General features: G+C 55.2%; 1 protein-coding gene across 5 annotated transcripts in view; it reads right to left on the bottom strand.

Annotated features, from left to right (window-relative positions):
- The window catches only part of DNAH1 (dynein axonemal heavy chain 1), a 75,435-nt gene that overhangs the window by 35,877 nt on the left and 20,881 nt on the right, over positions 1–18,677 (bottom strand). For all 5 annotated transcript variants that reach the window (XM_082701614.1, XM_082701616.1, XM_082701615.1 and 2 more), the window contains 18 exons: positions 14,426–14,583; positions 13,224–13,435; positions 12,297–12,595; positions 10,783–10,933; positions 9,650–9,843; positions 9,330–9,555; positions 8,758–8,877; positions 8,298–8,380; positions 7,081–7,222; positions 6,498–6,653; positions 5,916–6,114; positions 5,582–5,835; positions 4,814–5,026; positions 3,150–3,314; positions 1,915–2,036; positions 1,707–1,812; positions 1,044–1,223; positions 266–406 (listed from right to left, as the gene is read on the bottom strand). In XM_082701614.1, coding sequence (XP_082557740.1) covers positions 266–406; positions 1,044–1,223; positions 1,707–1,812; positions 1,915–2,036; positions 3,150–3,314; positions 4,814–5,026; positions 5,582–5,835; positions 5,916–6,114; positions 6,498–6,653; positions 7,081–7,222; positions 8,298–8,380; positions 8,758–8,877; positions 9,330–9,555; positions 9,650–9,843; positions 10,783–10,933; positions 12,297–12,595; positions 13,224–13,435; positions 14,426–14,583 — 3,121 coding nt within the window. The remainder of the gene's footprint in view (positions 1–265; positions 407–1,043; positions 1,224–1,706; positions 1,813–1,914; positions 2,037–3,149; positions 3,315–4,813; positions 5,027–5,581; positions 5,836–5,915; positions 6,115–6,497; positions 6,654–7,080; positions 7,223–8,297; positions 8,381–8,757; positions 8,878–9,329; positions 9,556–9,649; positions 9,844–10,782; positions 10,934–12,296; positions 12,596–13,223; positions 13,436–14,425; positions 14,584–18,677) is intronic.

An 18,677-nucleotide genomic window follows, 5' to 3' on the forward strand; every position in this document is an offset into this window, starting at 1 on the left:
GGCCCCAGCATGTGGCTCCCTCACTGACCACTGGCAGAGGGGCACCTGCCTGGCCTCAGAGCTCTCCTCAGACCACCAGACCCTCTCATGGGTGGCAGGTTGTGAGACACTCACTTCAGGGTCCAAACACCTGAGTGTTTGGCTTTTTGGCTCTAAGTCCAAACACCTTCCAGGATCAACAAAGGGAAGCCCCCCAGAGGAAGCAGTTTTTCCCAGGGTGTGGGGTGGCTGGAGGGCCACAGAAGGAGACTCCCTGGGCTCCTACCTGCCGGGCCAGCTTGGGGAACAGCTGGTCACTGAGGTTCCCAGCCTTCAGAGCCTCTGCCACATCCATGGTCCAGTAGGTCTGGCACCCGGCAATGGTCACCTGGCCAGGCCACTTTAGAACCCACTGGGTCCTGGGCATCTAGACAGATAACAGGTAGAACTGATCCAGGGGTGGCCAGCCCTGCCTGTGCATTCTTTTTTGCTTAAACTTTGTCTGTGTTTCTGGGCCCAAGTAGTGAATTCCACCTCAGAAGCAGAGAAGCCATTAAGCTCTGGGCCTCTTGGAATGGGGCCAAGTCCTCACTTCCTCAGCAGAGACCTTGAAGTGGAGACATGGGAGCCTAGGATTGGGGAACACAGTCCTGGGTTCAAATCCTGCCTGCCACTTTGAAATCATACACCTTTGGGCAGAAAACATCTCTGAACTAATCCACAGGGAGCTGCGTCTGTGAACTCAGCATGGACTCAGTCCATGACCATGGACTGAGAGAGGTGATGTGGGGGAGGCCCTGGGCCAGGCCAGGCCCACAGCGAGGGCGTAAAACACAACCACAGTAGCCAGTCATTCCAGGGGCACGTCTCAGTTTTTGGACCATTTTCCGATTCCTCCTCCAGTAGCCCCAGGGACCACCTGCCCCCAGAGAACCCCCGGCTGACTAAGAGCTCCAGCGGTCAAGGCAGAGTCCGAGGATGAGGCAGACAGGCAGGCGGGCAGGCGACCCTGTGAGGGAGCGGGGGGTCACCGAGGCTGTGCTGGGACAGGTGGCATGGCTCACCGTGGGGTAGGCCTTGATGGCTCTCTCGATGATGTCCCGCACGCTGGCCCTCATGCTGCGCTCCACCTCCCGCAGCCAGTCCTCCACGTTGCTGGACGGGTAGATGGAAAAGGACAGCTGCACCTCTTCACCCTCGGCCGAGTACATGTGTGTGATCTCCAGGTCCTTCTGGAATTGCAGCTGCGGGCAGGGGAGGAGTGAGAGCGGCCTTACCCCCTGTGTGCCCAGAGGCCCCATCTGCCCCAGCCCTGGGGCTGGCCCTGCCCTCTCCACTGTGTCCCCCGATTGCATATGGGGTTTGCCTTGTCCACAGCTGCGGCCCAGCCCAGTTGGGGAAGGAGGCTAAGCCTGCCTTGCCTGTCCCCCTCCCCCAAAGGTCTGTGTGGCCTTCCTTGTAGACAAAGAGAGGATGAGGTGACTCAGGAACATCCACTTCCTGGCTTCCTGGGTTTCTCGGCCCAGTCGGCACCTCAGGACTCTACGGAGCTGGGTGGGGGTTCTACAGGTGCCCTTCCTCCCAATGGCCCTGGATGTCTCCAAGGGCCAGGAATCTCACGGGCCACCTCAGTTCCTGCTAAAAGGACTTGGGGCCAGAAAAGAGCTCTCCTCCCTGGGAAGGTGCCCCAGAGCTCCCAGACCTGAACCCCAGGCCCTGTTACCCACCCGGGCAATGTTCTCGAAGCACTTGCGCAGGTGGGGCTGCACTGCTGTGGGGTCCTTTGTCTGGGACAGAATCTCGAGTAGTTCATCGTCTGACAGGAAGTAGAATCTGCCAGGGGCACAGGGAGGGGTGAAGGAGTGGGTCAGACACCCTCACGCCCCAGCCCCACGGGCAAGCACTGACAGTGGGCATGGGCCAGGCGGTGCCCACCTGGGGAAGGCGCCCCGCTTGGTCTCCAAGTAGTCGCTGAGGCCCTTCTGCACCATGTCCAGCAGCTTGTTGCAGTCCCGCAGGCTCTCCAGGAGCCTCTGGTCAGAGCACACACTGATTACCTGCACGGCCCAGGCCAGAGAGTGGAAGTGAGCACGGTCAGACTGGGAGGCAGCAAGGTGGGCTCAGAGGGCACCCACACTGCCCAGAGACCCCAGTAGGACCTGGGAAGGAGAGAGGGCAGGAAAATGGCCCTGAGCCAGGGCCCACATCCATCACCCCTGTCAATCCACAGAAAATAGTCTATGGTAAAAAAATAAAAATAAAAAATACTAGAATTAGGGGCACCAGGGTGGTTTAGTCAGTTAAGCGTCTGCCTTTGACGCAGGTCATGATTCCGGGGTCCTGAGATAGAGCCCCGTGTCAGGCTCCCTGCTCAGCGGAGAGCCTGCTTTTCCCTCTCCCTCTGTCCCTTCCACCTGCTCATGTTCCCTCTTTCTCTCTAATAAATAAAAAAGATCTTAAAAAAAAAAAAAAGAACTAGGGTTAAACAAAGCCAAGGAATTTTATTTGTTGTGGGACTTGTCAGAGTCTTTAAAATCCTAATGTAGGGGGCACCTGGGTGGCTCAGTCAGCTGAACGTCCAACTCTTGGTTTCAGCTCAGGTCATGATTTCTGGGATCAAGCCCTGCCTCAGGGTCCACGCCCAGCATGGAGTCTGCTTCAGATTCTTTTTTCCCTTTTCCCTCTGTCCCTCCCCGAGACACGTTCTCTCTAAATATATAATAAAAGAAGTAAGTACAATCCCTAACATCCTAATAATGTAGGGACACCTGGGTGGCTCAGCTGGTTAAGCGTCAGACTCTTGGTTTCAGCTCAGGTCATGATCTCAGGCTTGTGAGACCGAGTCCCGTGTCGGGCTCCATGCTCAGTGCAGAGTCTCCTTGTCCCTCTCCCTCTCTCCTCCTCCCCTCCTTGCTCTCTCTTCCATATAAATAAATAAAATCTTTTAAAAAAAAATCTTAATGGAGACTAAATCTTCAAGGGGAAAACCGACTACCGTGTTTCTGAGGAATCTCTCTCAAGACTGGGGAGTCCCCTCAAAGGGACACGGGCCTCGGACTTGTCCTTCAGTCTTGCTTGTTCAGGGAGAGGAGAGACCAGGAGGCTGCCAACAATGTGACTGGGGGTCTCGGCGGTCCCCACCATCCCCTCCCGGCCCCACGCGAGCTCGCCTCACGGTTCTCGTAGGCGTTCTTCATGATCTTCCTCCAGATCCGCTCCATCGTCTGGTAGCGCTTGCTCTCCACAGGCAACTGCCGATTGATGTCCTCCGAGCTGAAGATGGGCTCCAAGTAGAGCCAGGCCCGCTGACAGTTCAGCCACTCCTCCAGCACCTCCTGGGCAGGGCAGGGACCGTCAGCGCCTGGGGTCCACGTTAGGTCCTGTCCCGCTGACCTGGAGATCTCACCAGACCATGGAGTGCTGGGCAGAGCCCTGGACAGCAGAGCCAGTGTCCACGGGGCGGGGGGGGATTTCCACGTGACCCTGCCAGCCACGGCTCCAGGGATCCAAGGCTACACAGAGGCCCTGGCTTCTAGAGAAGCCCGAATGCCCCCAGGACCCCTGAGCCTCCAACAGACCCAGCGGAGCCGCTCTTCCCTACGAGAAAACCACCCTCACACCAGCGAGTGCTGCAGTCACAGAGGAGAGCCCAGTGCAAGGAGACCAAACCAGTCCTCTTTCCTGGGAGGACTTTTGGGTCCATGATCCCAGGAGTCTCTGAGGTGTACTGGGATTTGAGCTCGAGATCCCTAAAAGACTCTCTGAACCTCAGTCCAAGAGCAAGATACCTCCAAAACCAGCCACTTTCTCCTTCTACCTTCAAACTCCTCTCTATGCATTTTTCTCTTTTCCCATCAGTGCAAACTCATTCATTCATTCATTCATTCCCTCCCTCGAGTGATGTGTACTTCAGCCAGTTCCGTTCCAGGCCCGGGCGATGCCCATGTGGGCATCCAGAAAAACAGGGAAGCAGGATGTGGTTCCCGCTCTTAAGGGGCCCACAGCCCACGAAATAGCCAGCTCTGCCCCTAGTCATTAAGGGCCCAGCATGTGTGATGGGCTTTGTAAGAGGTACCAAGGGCCACCTTGCTGGTAGATGAGGGAGAGTCAGTGAGGGCTGCTGGACGCTGAGCCTTGGAGATGGCAGGAAGAGATGGAACTCCAGGGGGAGGGGGCAGTGTGAGCAAAGGCGGAGACCCAGGGACGATGCTGACCAAGTCAAACATCTCTGGGTGATCCAAGGAGCATACACATAAGCCCTCCTCACTTGGCTGCTGGCCTTTACTGGAGGTTCCTCAGCAGCTCCCAGAAAGGCCCCAGGGAAGGGACTGTAATAAACACACCAGTAGGCCCAACCTCAGGATAATCCTCCAAGGCTCAACAGACAGCCGTCAAGAGGGGCAGTGCCCAGTGCCCAGGCCCCTTCAACCCGCGCCAGCTTCACATAAGAGAGAAATGAGAGGCTCAGAGCAGAGCAGACAGCCCTGAGGAGCCTCAGGGCCTTGCCGTATCCAGCCCAGAAATTTCTGAGACTGGAGGTCCTAGTGGTCCCAAGACCGAGTATCTCCTGCCCTTCCCCAGCTGCAGCACTGGACCACACACAGCCCCACCCTCACATCCAGAATCACTTCCTCCGGTAGACAAGTCTCAGAGATGGAGAGCCTCACCCTCGACGCTCTGCCCTGCAGGAGGGGCCTTCCAGAGATGGAGGAGCCCACAGACCTGGGTGAGGCACCCCCCCTTCGACCCTTAAAGGGCATCCCCCACCCAGACACCTTAAAGGGCTGCCTATGTGAAGGATAGGGAGAAGTATGTGAGGACAGCAAGGGCCCACCTGGGTCAGCTTCAACTTGTTCTCCCAGGAGTTGATGCGCTGCTCGAAGGGCTTCTTGTAGGGCGAGAAAGACATGCTCTGCGTCATGACAATGTGGTCGTCAAGCAGCTGCGAGGCCTCGTCCGGGCTCTTGAGGATATAGGTGTCTGTCTCCTTGTACGGCAGCACGTTGAACAGGATGGTTGACCACTCCTTCTCCATCTTGTCCAGTGCCTAGTGTTGGGGGCGGGCAAGTCAAGGTGGGGTCCCGGGAAGGTGCTGGCCCATGTGCTGTATGACCAGCACTGGACAGGGAAGAGCAGGCTCTGCACAGCCATGACTACGGCTGTCCGGCAAATACTTCCCAGTGGTCTGGCCACCAAATCCCCTGTGGGACCTTGTCTGAATTCAAGGTTGGCTGGTACTCATCACACGTGCTGCCGATGAACAGCATACACACCTACTCTGGGAGGCAACTGAGGTGCTGGTTAGAAGCTCTGGTTCCAGTTCGAGCCCTTACTGGCTATGTCACCCGGGACAGTTGCTGAACCTCTCTGAGCCTTAATTTATTCATCTGTTAAATGAGGGTAATACTATCAGCTCCTCCCTGGGCCAACTGAGTAATGACAGGGATGGTGAACATTGCACCAAGCACTTTACATCCATGACTAACCCACTGAACAGAATGCACCTCAACCCCCGAGCCTGGGGAATGACCCCGGGGATGGGACCCAGTAGTGTCCTCCTCCCAGGCCATGGGGCTGGGTGGGCCCCCTGGAGGCCACACACCTGCTCAATGGCGTACTCCTTGCCAGCCACCTCAGCCACCTTGCTGATACTCTCGATGTGGTCCTGCAGGTTCATCTCGAGGCAGCGAGCGAAGGTCAGGTTGGCCTTGGGCCTGACGTTAATGTTGATCTCATTGGACAGCACCTCCCAGTGGCGGTTCCGCATGCCAGGGTTGCGCAGCCCCTGGATCAGCGGGATGTAGGGCTTGAACTCCTCGATGCGGGCCCTGATGTCTAAGGCCACGTCCTGGCAGGCTGCCGGGGCGGGACAGGCAGGTGTGAGAGGCGGCCAGCTCAGGCAAGGAAAGAGGAGACAGGCTGGCTTGGCTGCCTACCTGGTATGTCCTTGAACTGCTTCACACACTTGTGCATGGTCTTGAAGGACTCGATGACGTTCTTCTCCAGCTGCTCGGCATCGATGGCCGACAGGGGGTCATTCATCCAACTCTCCGACCAGCGCAGCCAGTCAGAGGCCGTGGTCCAAAGGTCCAGGTAGGGCTGGAACTCCTTCACCATCCGGGAGAGTTTGTCGTACTGCGGGGCCAGAGCAATCAGGGCTGTCCGGGAGTGCTTCCCGGGCTCTCTGCACACTCACTGCTCCTTCTTGGGCCGGGTCCTCTCCCATTCCTTGCTCCTGGATGCCGTTCCTGCTCCTGTCCCCATGAGCCCTGGCCTGGCCTCCCTTCCCCCACTGCACATGGGCTCCGGGTAGCTCTGCGAGGCCTCCTGCCTGATTCCAGCCAGTCTCCTCGCCTGGAGGGCTGGGACTAGGGAGTTGTTCTGCAGCCTGCTTAGTCCCACCCTCCAAAAGCCAGGGCCCTGCCAGCCAGGAGCTGGGTTCAGATATGGCCACGAATGCCACGGGATCTTCCTCAAGCTGTGGGGCTTAGGGGGCGGCATCCCCCAAGGAGGCCTACATTAGTGACGGGCAAGCCGAAGATGCGCTCCCGGTTATTGTAGAGCATGGCCAGCTGCTGGCAGTCCTTCAGCTGCTTCTTGACCCGCCGCACCTCATTGGCGATCTCGTGTGCTCGTGCAATCTCCACGTGCGTGGAGAAGCCAGCCACCACCAGCTGTGGGCCAAGGAGCACGGGGTCAGACGCCTCCAGGGCCCCAACCACGGGCTTGCCTCCGGGGCCCCAACACCTCCCCATTCTGAGGGCATTTTCTTCTCTTGGAGTAAGCGGGTTCCTGGCCAATCACAGGCATGCTGATTGTCCCTTTGACATAGCAAGGTCAGAGGGCGACCCAGCATCCTTAACAAAATGTGCCCATTTTTTCACCTATTGGGGCTCCGAGGACACCATGGAAGAGCTGGGACCCTTTGTAACCCTGAGTTTTCTGGAGCTTGCTGCCCAGGCACCCCCAGCCATTTGTTCATCCACCCACCAGTTCACCCACCAAACATCCCCACAGCCCCTGCTGCATGCCTGAAGCCAGGCCTGGCCCCAGAGCGCATGGTGGGGAGTGAGGTGTAGCGGAGCCCTGAACCAGCCCCACCTGCAGCCCTTCCAGCTTCTCCTGGAAGTTGTTCTGATCCATAATCTGGATTTTGTGGAACTTCTCCTCATCTTCTGTGTGCTGCTGCTGCACCATCTCTATCTGCCCAAGGATCTTAGAAGGCCAGTTGCTGGCAGCCCACCTGGAGAGGATGGGGTGGGCATTGGGTGGGGGTGGGGTCGCAGATGAAATCATGGGGTGGCCTGGCCAGGCAGGGGCACCCAGGGTGAGGGGGAGATTGGGGGAATCCAGGCGGCAGCTGGAACCAGTCACAGCCAAGCAACCAGGAAGTGGAAGTGAGCTGGAGGCAGCCCCTGCCACCATCAGGGTCAGGATGTGGGCCTGCCTGGCTGGGGAGGCCGTCCCTCCCTGCGGTCTGGGAGCTGTGGTGGGCATCCAGGGAGATGCTGGCCCATGGTGCCCAGTGCAATGACGGGGCAAGACAGGGAACAATGTCAGAAATGAGACAGGTAATGCTAGACTCCCCCCCCCCTTACATTCCGGGGTCTGGAGGTGCCTCACCTCCCATTAGGCAAAGCAGTGGCCTGTGGTCTGCACTTCCATGGTGACCAACAAGCCCACCAGGCCAGCATCCTTCATATCAGACTGACTCCCTTTGCTGGCTAATGGGGGGACTGTGTAGAATTTGGGGCATCTGGCCTAGGAATGCTGACCCTAGGGGAGGTCCAGCCTGAGTACCAGGATGCCCTGTAAAGCCAGTGCCTTGGGGCTCTTGGCAGGGATCCCAGGAGACAGCGCCAACCTCTTCCAGGCCTGTGAGGCAGAGTGGGCAAGGGGTTCTGGAGGCCTCGGCAAGGCAGTCCCAACCTAAGGCTGTTTCTCAGAAGGCTCTTGAGCTGGGTGGGGACAAGTGCTGCTCCCCACTGATCACCAGGATAGCTTTGTCTGCTCTCCATGCTCCCAAGAATCCCAAAGGGCCCCTCCCACAAAGGGGAATCCAGGCCTGTGTGAACATGTGTGTGTCAGGCTGACAATGTTTTAGAGAATGGAGACAGGGTGAGGGGGCAGCAGGGGCCCTAGATCAAGAGGCTCCTGTGATTTCCTTCTGCACCACCAACCACCTGGCCCTGGCCCGTGTGGAGCCACGGTCTCAGACATCTTGGGTGACATTTCTGGTGTGAACACACAGCCATGTGTCATGTGTCACAGCACCTCTTTGACCCCCACTCTGGGAGGGGGACCAAGTTCCCACTCACTTGTCGTTGAAATCCTCTGTGCTGAGGTTGTAAAAGAATTCGTCCATGACCTGGTAGTCATCCATGACCTTCACGATCCGCTCCTGCACGGACAGGTGGTAATGACAACTGCATGTGTGGGACCCCCAAAGGGGCTGAGCACTAAGGAAAGGTGGCTCTCTTCCACAGAGGGAGGACTGGGGTGAGGGAAGAGGCGCAGGATCCACGGCCAGCACTGGGCTCAGGGCTCCAAAGGCCAAGGCTGCCACACCTCCCACTGCCAGGCCCTGTCCTATACCTCCCACGCTCCTGGCCTCCCAGATAGCATGGCTCTGGGAGCCATGCACCATGCACCCAGTCTGGTAACCTCCCAAGCCCCTTATCCTCTGTGTCTCCCTCTCCTCTAGCTTCCTAGCTCCTCATCTCCCAGCCGCTGTCTGTCCCCGGGCCCAGCCCCCGGTCCCCCTTATACCCATCTCACCTCTAGCCCCACCAGCTTATCAGGGATGCCCTTCATCCACTCGCGAAGTTCAGCCAGCTCCTCGATGCTGTTGGGCTTCTCATAGATCTTGCGGCTGACACTGCGAAACTCCTCACAGATCTGGCGAGGGGCGGAGGGCACTAGCAAGGCCGTGTACCCGCCCTGTCCTTTCCTGGGGCCTGCTCCTCCTTCTTCGATCCCAGTGTCTCCTGACAGGTAACCGCCCCCACCCTACCACATCCTGTAGCTGACTTGCTGGGGAGCTGAGGCCTCCCTAGCTTCCTGCACCCAGCCAACACATGCATGGGATGTGTCCCCAGCTCCATGAACTGGCCCATTTTTGGGAGAGATTCCCAGGTCTTTCCAAGTCTAGGGAAAGAGATAGTAGCCCCTATTTCCTTAGACCTTCCATATGGGACAGCTCCCCTTAAACAGGCTGGGGGTCAAGGCAGATTCTTCCATTAGCCTGGGCATCTGCAGACAGCCCTCGCCCTGCCTAGGGACACCTTCCTTATTCATGGGAGCTCACCGAGGATTCGAGAGTGAATGCATGTCAGTGGCTGGGCACTTACACTGTCCACCTCCTTATGCAGGTTCTTGGCCAGGATGTCCAGCATGGAAGTGGCCAGGGCCTTGCGCTTCTTGGACAGGCTCTGCTTGACGTTGTCGACATTGATGTAGAAGGGCCCAATGATGATACTGCTGGGCAGCGAGTTGTCCAGGATCTCTTTTTCCTGAAGGTGGGTGAGCACCACCTCCCGTACTTCCGAGGCTGTCGGGCAATACGTCTGGTAGTCTCTGTGGATGGTGGACACACACGAGGGGCAGAGGGTGTAAGTGGGTGGCCAGGGATCACACCGACACCCAGACGCCCTCAGATGTACGCACGCACTTGAGGAAGGTGGCAATGTCGTTGTTATTCAGCTCCAGATACTTTTGGTACTCCCTAGCGTAAGCCTGCAGTGGGATCATGGCCTTGCGCACAGCATTGGCTATGATGGCCCGCAGCTCCTCCACCAGTGGCTCGTGGAGCCCCACGGACTCCAGTAGGGGGTCGCCGCTGATAAAGATGTCCTCCATCACCAGCTGCAGAGCCAAAGGCAGGGTGAAGAGCGGGATGAGCCACAGGGCTCAGGCAGAGGGATTAGAGATGGGATCTGAAGCCAGAGCAGGCAGAAGTGTGGCCAATCACAGGCAGCGCGGTGGGGGCCGTGCGCAGCAGTGTGACCAATCGCAGACAGCGTGGGGAGCGTCGGAGCAGCAGCGTGACCAATCACAGACAGCATGGTGGGAATCAGGGCAGCAGTGTGACCAATCACAGATAGCGCGGTGGGGGTCAGGGGCAGCTGTGTGGCCAGTCATAGACAGTGTGGGGAGGGTATGGAAGAGGGTTTTCTGTGGTGTCTGCCAGCACCCTGTGGACTAAGATAGGGCTGAAGTCCCCGGAGCCCCACCCAAGGGCGGTGTCTTCCTCTACCCGGGCCTGACTCCGTGCCGAGCCCAGGAAAGGAGCAGACAAGGCCACTGGGTCACCGATGGCTCTTGCTACACAGTAAGGAAGACAAGAGGGGACTAGTTCCAGGAGCTCTTGGGCCGGGAGAAGTGAGATGTAACCGGGTGTGTGATGAGTGGGGACTTCTGGCAGGAGGTCCTGAGTGTGACAGTCAGTCTTTGTCCACATCTTAGCTGGAGAGAGAGGCAGGGAGCTGGGTGGGATCAAGAGAGTGGAATCGGGGCCAGAACAGCTGTGGCAGGGGTGAAGAATGAGCCCGGTTACAGTCGCAGGTCTGACACTTGGTCGCTCTGTGCCCTCTTGGGGCATGACAAAATGGGGATGCTAATGGTTCCCAGCACAGCTTGTGGTGAGGATTAAGGGAGTCCTTCAAACATTGAAGGTCTGAGCACTCTGCTGGCCAGGCGGGAGGCCTGAAATCAAGTAGAACTGCCCTAATCCCATTGGCCTGTGGCTGGGTAGCCACAAGCAGCCAGGCCAGCAGATGCCCTGGGCCTTGAGCTGTGGCCTACCTTCTCCAGCTGGGGCACCGCATGCGTGGACAGGATGCCCTTGTCAAAGAGGTTGAGCAGAGATGTCTCAAAATTCTCCAGTGGTGTGCTGTAGTGCACCCCTGAGCTATCCAGCACCAGGTCCACAATGAAGAGGGGATTTTTCCGGGGCCTGTCGGGTGATAGGCTGACTGTGGGTAGGTGCCCAAGGAGGCCTGTGTGCAGCATATCTAGCCCTCTGCCCTCCCTGCCAGCCCGATGGTTCTCAAGCTTCTCCATGCATTAAAATTGTCTCCTCCCTCCTTCTAGAAACCTTTCTAAGTTACCGGAAAAACACAGAGCAGCCAAAGATTAATCCATCCCTGCCACTTGCCCAGAGGTCCACAGGTACCGGGAAGAGGGAGGACCACCACCAGGCGGTCCTGAGGTCATCCAGGGCAGGCCAGCCAGACCCTGGGTCCTTGCGGCACCCACGCTCTCCCCGGGAGGCCACCATTTTGACTTCAGATGCCCACTACACGCCAACAACCCTCAAGCTTCCCAGCCAGTCCTCCCTGCTGCACTCTGGATTGCCATCCATCACCCACCTGCCTTTATGGGCATCTCAAACACAGCTCCCCTCAGGGCTCGGTGCTAGCGGTGGACCACAGGAGTCAGCCTGTCTCCTCCCCTCCCCTCCTCCCACTTCCCCTTCTCCTGCTGCCAGGCCCATAGCACTGCCACTCAGGCACTACCCCAAATCTGCACCCCTCCCGAGTCCCAGTCACTTCATCCTTTTTCTAGACAATGGCAGAAAACTTGGTCTGACTTGTCTTCTGCCTCACTTGTTCCCACAAATCCAGAGCTTTGTTTAATGAGGGTGTAACTCCCCTCTAATGGCTGCTGAACACACTTAGGATAAATCTAGCCCCCGACTGTGGCCCCAAGAGGTTCTTTGATCTGGCCTGTCCCTGCGACCTCTCCCATATTGTCCTGACTAGCCCTCCCCCACTCCAGCCATAGCTGCTGGCCCTTCCACCCTTGACAGCCCTAAGGTCTTCCTCCCCTCCGAGCCTCTGCCTGTGCTGGGCCTTTAGCCCAGTGCCTCCCCCTCACATCTTCTTGGCTGCTTTCCTCTCAGTCTCAGGTCTTGACTCAGAGGACCCTGACCCCCTGGCAGAGTCCCCTGCCCCACCCTGGTCTGTCACAGCGCCTGCAAACTTTGGCAGTGACCATCTATTGATTCACTGGCTTGCTGCGTGTCCCCCATGAGAGCAGGAGTCCTGCCTCTCTGCTTCTGCTAGACCCCCACCTGGTCTATCACAAGTGCTCAAAGAATATTTCTTTTGACTGAGTAACTCAGGGACTGATGGAGAAAATGAAGGCCACCTAGAGATGTGCAAGTCAGAGCTGGTGGGACAATCCCTGGCCACCAGGGCCAGGGCCAGGCTCTCCCTGCCAAGACCTGGCGGTGCTGGGCACCCTGGTCCCGGCTGCCCCATTCCCCCCACCCCTGCCTTTCTGGCCACCCAGCACCTGCGCTCGGCCTGCCCCACCTGTAGGGGCTGTTGATGAGGTCGTCGCCCCAGACCATGTGGTCGGGGCAGTCCAGCACGCTGCAGCAGGCGTCGCTGATGAACTGCGAGAAGCTGGCCAACGAGTCCTGCACCAGGAAGCGCAGCGTGTCCTGCAGCATGTACTTGAGCAGCTCCATGAGCTTGCGCAGTTTCGACATGAGGTACACCTCCCAGCTGGTTTCATAGAGGTTGTACCAGCCCTTGCTCATGTCCCGCAGGCTGCTCCGCATGGCCACCTTAAGCGTGCTGATCCAGCTGTCCTTCAGGAACATCTGCACCTGGAATGGCCATGGGCGGCATTAGGTGGGGCCCCCCGGGAACCTGCTGTCCACAGCCACCACACTCAGGGACTCTAGACACCAGGGTGCTGGGGCAGCCTCAGGACCCAGATGGCCGAGCCCCACAACCAACACCCTCCCGTGATCCTGGGGACCAGAGCTCCTCTAGGGGAAGGAGGGAGGAGGGGCAGCAGAAGCAGGGCTTTTCCCCCAGCTAAGGGAGAGACAGAGAGATGGAGACACGGCCAATGAGCAGAGACACACACGGAGTGAAACAGGAACAGGGAGCTTTTTTCCTGGATTACCTGGTGATGGTCTCCCACAAGGCTATACCCTTCTTCCCTCACACCCCCATCCTTAGCAGCTATGTGGAGTTCCTGTTATCCTTTCCAAGACAAGGGGTCTGCTTCAGAAGCTGCCAGGGTTGGATGGAAAGTGACCGGAAAGGGAGCCTACCCTGGGTCTCCTCTCCTCTCCTCTCTGGGATGAACCATCCCCCTGGGCAACCCCCACCCACCCTCCCACAAGGTCTAGGTTTAAAAACAGGAGCTCACAGCCTCACTGCTGGCCAGTCAGCTCCAAGGCTCCAGCCTGCGTGTGGCCCTCCAAGCCCCAGATGCCCACGCACCTGTGAGAAGGTCTGGGACTGAATCTGCTCGAACTCCTCCAGGCGGCTGTACTTGGAGAGGTTTGAGTGGAACAGGGACATGCCCATCACCTTGTTGCATTCAGCCCGCACCTTGCTGAGGGCCATGATGACCTCTGGCCGTGTAAGCAGGGACACAAAGGTGAAGTCTTCCTTCTGCTCCCGGAAGGGGTAGTTGGGAACACTCACCAGCCCTGCAAGGGTAGGGGCGGAGGGCAGGGTCAGATTGGCCTGGGACACACCAAGGATTAGGAGGGATCTACAGGTAGAGATGGAGAGCTACAACTCCTGTCTCCTTCCAAAGAGACACCCACCCTCCAAAAGAGATACCCACCCCAGACCCCTCTCTTCCCACAGCCTGCTGACGCAGCCCTGCAGCTTCGCACTCTGGGGTAAGTGGATCCCCTCCAGGCCCCTCTGCGTCCCTGACCCGTTTGAAGTAGATGAGAACCACAGGCCCTCTCCCCCTTCACTCCTGCCCACTCTGCGCATAACCCAGCACCACGCAAAGGAGATGTGGGCACCAGGACCCTCAGAATGCCCACTGTCCACACCCCTGACCCCAGCTTCCTGGGCACTTCCCACACATGGCAGCTCAAAGTCTAGGAAATGAAATGCACAGGCATCAGAAGAGTTAAAGCAAGGAGGGCTTGGGGGAACTCGTGTCCCTACTTGGAGACGCAGTCTGCCATGGGTCAAATGGGGCTGTACCAATGCCACCTGCCCCCTACTGCTGAATGTCCTTCAGACCCCTTCTGTCCACTTCTGAACAGTTGCTGTCCTCTAACCCATGACCTGCTTCCTTCTGTGCTACTCAGACTACTGGATTTTATTTATGTATTTATTTTAAGAGAGGGGGATGGGGAGATGGGCAGAGGGAGAGGGAGAGAGAACATTTTAAGCAATTCCATGCCCATGGAGCCGAATTTGGGGCTGGATCTCACGACTCAGATCATGACCTGAGCTGAGATCAGGAATCAGATGCTCAACTGACTGCACCACCCAGGTGCCCCAGAAGAGCCTTCGTGGACCTCCCCAGCCCCCTCCCCCAAGCCCTAGGCAGCTGGGGAGGCAGCAGGGTAAGTGCTTGGAGTGTTGGGTTTACAGACCACCTTACAGGAAGGGCGGGAGGGCTCTGGCTAGGCAGATGGCCCTGGGGCCCGCCTTTGTCCAGCCGCCCTCACCTTGCCTGGGCACCTTCTCCTCCTCCTTCTTAGGCAGGGTCACATAGGAGAACGTGTCAGGCTTGGAGGAGACAATCTGGTCAAAGTTGATTTTGTTCATGCTGCGCTCATAGTCCAGGTTCACCTCTCTGGAGAGGCTGCTGAGGTGCTCCAGAACCCTGCCAATGGGGAAGGGGGACAGGGGAGTCACCCCCACACTGTGGGCTGGCTGGGGCCCACTCTGTCCTGCCATTGACCGACGGGCATGTGTTTGGGGCTTCCCCTCCAGATTCACGGGCACACCTCCCACCTGGGCCCAGCCACTAACCTCCATCACCCTTGTCCCCTGCCTCTTAAGTGTCAAACCCTCCCGCCCCAACTCTGCCTGTTTTGCTTCTCATTTCTCTGTGTCAGCCCAGCAAGGCACCCATCCCTGCCCATTCCAGTCCACTCCCCACAAAACTCAAATTTAGCACATCCTTCTCTTGCTAAAAATCCGTCCTGGGCCCCTGCATCCTAGGATAAGCCAAACCTCTTCTTGGGACGAGCCCCTCCCAGTTCTCCTCTCTGGTCACCTTCTTGTCCCTACCCCCAACCCAGCTCCAGCCACAGACAGCGCCCCCTGGGTTCCTGGAGGAACTCTGAGCTCTCATCTCAGAGCCTTTGCATACGCTGTTCCCTCCAGATGAGGGCAGCCTCATTTGTGCCCCAAAGTGCCTCCCTGGCTCAATGATCCTGACCGCCTGAGGGCATTTTTTCATTCATTCACTGTTGTTCCCCCAGCCAGAATCTTCTTCTCTCCTTACTTTTTCCAACACTCAGCTCAAATGTTACCACCCCAGTGAGGCAGTCTCTTGACCGGAGATTCCCTCCACGACATCTCTATTCCCTTGTCTTGCTTTGTCTCCAGAGTATCTGTCAAAGCCCTGAATCACCTTGCTTTCTCCTTGTGTGTCTCCCTGGCCAGACTGAAAGCCCATGAGGGCAGGCCCTTCGTAGGTGTGTTCGCTGCTGCGCCCCTGTGCCTGGCACAAGAGGTAGACTTGCTTGCCTGCCTGACGTCCACTTCCTCCTCATTGCATCTTCCTGCTGTTCTAGGACTCTCTCCTTTCTCACTTGACTTAGGGGACATTGACATGCCCCAGCTTGGGGTCATCTCACCTGTCTAAGCGAGTCGTGATCAGACAGATCAGACTGTTAATTGGTTCAGGAATGGGAACATGATCCAGTTAAAATCAACAACTGAAACAGCTAGAAAATCAATCCCCCTTGTCCCAGCCTCCTCAGGACAAGTTCTGCGGTCTTTTTCATGCTCCTTGTGAGATCAGAGGTTGTACTTCTCCTAAAACGCCACCTCTGCCCAGCAGCCTGCCTCCATTACATCCTGCCACCTCCCTTAGATGTCTCTGGGGAGGACTCTGTCAATATATCATCTGTACAAGAATCACCCTAAACAGGCCCAGCTTCGAGGGAATCCAATCTAGGGCAGGACCCAGTGGAATCTGGACTTTGTGCTTCTGAAACTGTTGCTGCCATCCACCTGGGGATGAAGCCAGCCTCCACCAGAGACAGAGGCCTCACGCACTGAGCCAGGCATGCCCTGCATCTGATTTCTAGTCATCAGCAAAGCTGTGTGCATTTGCCTGCTATCTAAGCCAATCTGAGCTCAGCGTATTTGTTATAAAGAGCGCAAAACATTCTCAGTGATATAAAACCTGAGAAATGGAATTCTGGTCAACCAAGGGAATGGCCACATCCATGCCAACCTCCCCAGATGCTCCCGAAAGACAGAGAGAAAGAAGAAAAAAAGAAAAGGCAGGACAAACAACACTACCAAACCCAAGCCATTAGCACTCCCAGCACAAAGGAAATGCCCAAACTTCACATTATCTTTAAGTAGAAAAACAATGGTCAGTTCCCAGCGAGCTGCAGCTCCCCCTTCTGCTGCCAGCCTGCATGGAAGATGGGGTCAGTCTGCGGAAAGAGGGGTAGCCCCAAGCTTGGTCTGAAGTCCTGTCAGAAAGAGAGAAAGTCTACCCTAACTGTGAAAACACTGACTGTGAGTCTGGGAGACTCGGAGCACTTGGACAAGGACGGGACTTCTGTGCATTCATTCGCGGTAACATTCTTTGAAAGGCTTCATGACAGAGGAGAGGGAAGGTGAAAGAAAAGAAGCGCTTTGGAGATCGAAGGGTGAAAGGGAACGAAGCAATAGTTTAAAATTGGAGTCCTGCAAGGTAAGAAAAAACAAACAACTTGGGAAGATAACCCCTCTCCCCCAACATACGGAGATGGACACACACACACACACACACACACACACGGACACACACACACACACCTATCCACTTAGAAAGAGGAAAAAAAAAATGGTTTGCTCTCCTAACAGAAGAGGGCGCTCTGGAATTAGGAATCTTGTAAATCATCCCACATCCAAGGACTGAATGGGAGAAAGTAGACGACCCTTGCAGGACACTACTGAGAGAGAGAGAGAGAATTAATATCCACCTACCCGAACAAAATTCTCATCCAACCCTCAAATAAAAAAACAGAGACAAAGCAGAAGAAAACTAGCACAGCACTTCAAACCAAACTAAATATCTTCAAACAAGTGTTTGGGCATATGAAAAACACCTTGAATCGGAATTTCACAACCAAAAGACAGAAGTGAGCAAATAACAGGAAGAAACAAAAGCTATTTCATTGAACTCAGGGGAAAAATTGAAGAAACAAAATTATCTCTGGAATGGAGGCAAAATTAAGAGATGCATAAGGAAGAACAGAGTGAAATAAAAAATGTAATAAAGTACGTTGAAGAAAGAACTGGATATAACCAAGAAAATGAAAATGAGGGGAAAAACAGAAAAAAGTGGAAGAAATGGTTAAATTAGAAATAGGTAAAGAAGAAGCAAAATATGGGGAGCCCGGGTGGCTCAGTTGGTTAAGCCACTGCTTTCAACTCGGGTCATAATCCCAGAGTCCCAGGATCAAGTCCCACATCAGGCTCCCAGCTCTGTGGGGAGTCTGCTTCTCCCTCTGACCTTCTCCCCTCTCATGTTCTCTCTCTCTCTCTTAAATAAAATTTAAAGAAAAAAAAAAAGAAGAAGAAACAAGATAGAGGATAGATAAGATAGAGAAATATAAGGGAATCTGATAAAGAAAAACAGGGAAATGGAACAGAACAAATATTTAAAACTATAATCCAAGAAAAATTCTAGAAATAAAGAATATCTCAATTTATGTTTTTAAAAGGCCCATTTGGTACTTATGAAAACCGACCTAGAATGATCATACTCTAGTATGACATAAAACTGACTGTAGGGGAGGAAAGAACAATCCTCTTATACTATTCTAGGTTCTTGGCTGAGGCTCTGTAACAAAGATGGATTAGCAAGAGAACAGCTTACAAATTTATGTTTCCCTTGACATAGGAGCCTTCGTATGAGACATACTCTAGTAAAATGATTAGACTTTAAAGATTAAAAACAAATTTTAAAAAACCCAAGGCCCCCAAGCCAAAAAAAAAAAAAATCAACTGATTTATTTTTATTTTTTACAAAGGGAAAAATCAAGGAAAGGGGAGTTAGATTGGCACCAGGCTTCTCAAAATCAACATTCAAAGCAAGGCCACAAAAGAGCACCATTAAAAACAAAACAAACAAAACAAACAAACAACAACAAAAAAAAAACCTCAAGAAATAACAGTGTGAAACAAGAATTTTATATTGAATCAAGTTGTCTGTCAAGTTTCTTTTTTTTTTAAGATTTTATTTATTTGACAGAGAGAGATCACAAGTAGGCAGAGAGGCAGGCAGAGAGAGAGAGGGGAGGAAGATCATGACCTGAGCCGAAGGCAGCGGCTTAACCCACTGAGCCATCCAGGTGCCCCTGTCTGTCAAGTTTTAAACATGCAAGAATTCTAGGAACAATATACTCTTGAGCCCTTGGTGAGGAATCTACTAGAAGAAGAGCTTCACCCAACCAAGAGATTGATGGGATTCAGGACACACTTCCCCAAAATGGCACCTTCACATACTGAATGTTTTAAACTGAAGGAATTTGAGACACGGCTTCCCTGAAGCAGGTCATAAGATCCTCAGGAGAGACATGTCCTCCTTATAGGGAGAGGAAAGGGCATCCTTAGCTCCAAGATGGAATGACACTAAAAGGAATCCCAGTGAAGAGGTCTCACTGTTTTCCTCAGTTTACTACCCTTAGCTCATATCCTTCTGTCTTTCTACAGTTCCCACAGCCTTCCATCCTTCATCAAACC

This window comes from Mustela nivalis, assembly GCF_964662115.1.
Source record: "Mustela nivalis genome assembly, chromosome: 1".
Classification (NCBI taxonomy): domain Eukaryota; kingdom Metazoa; phylum Chordata; class Mammalia; order Carnivora; family Mustelidae; genus Mustela; species Mustela nivalis.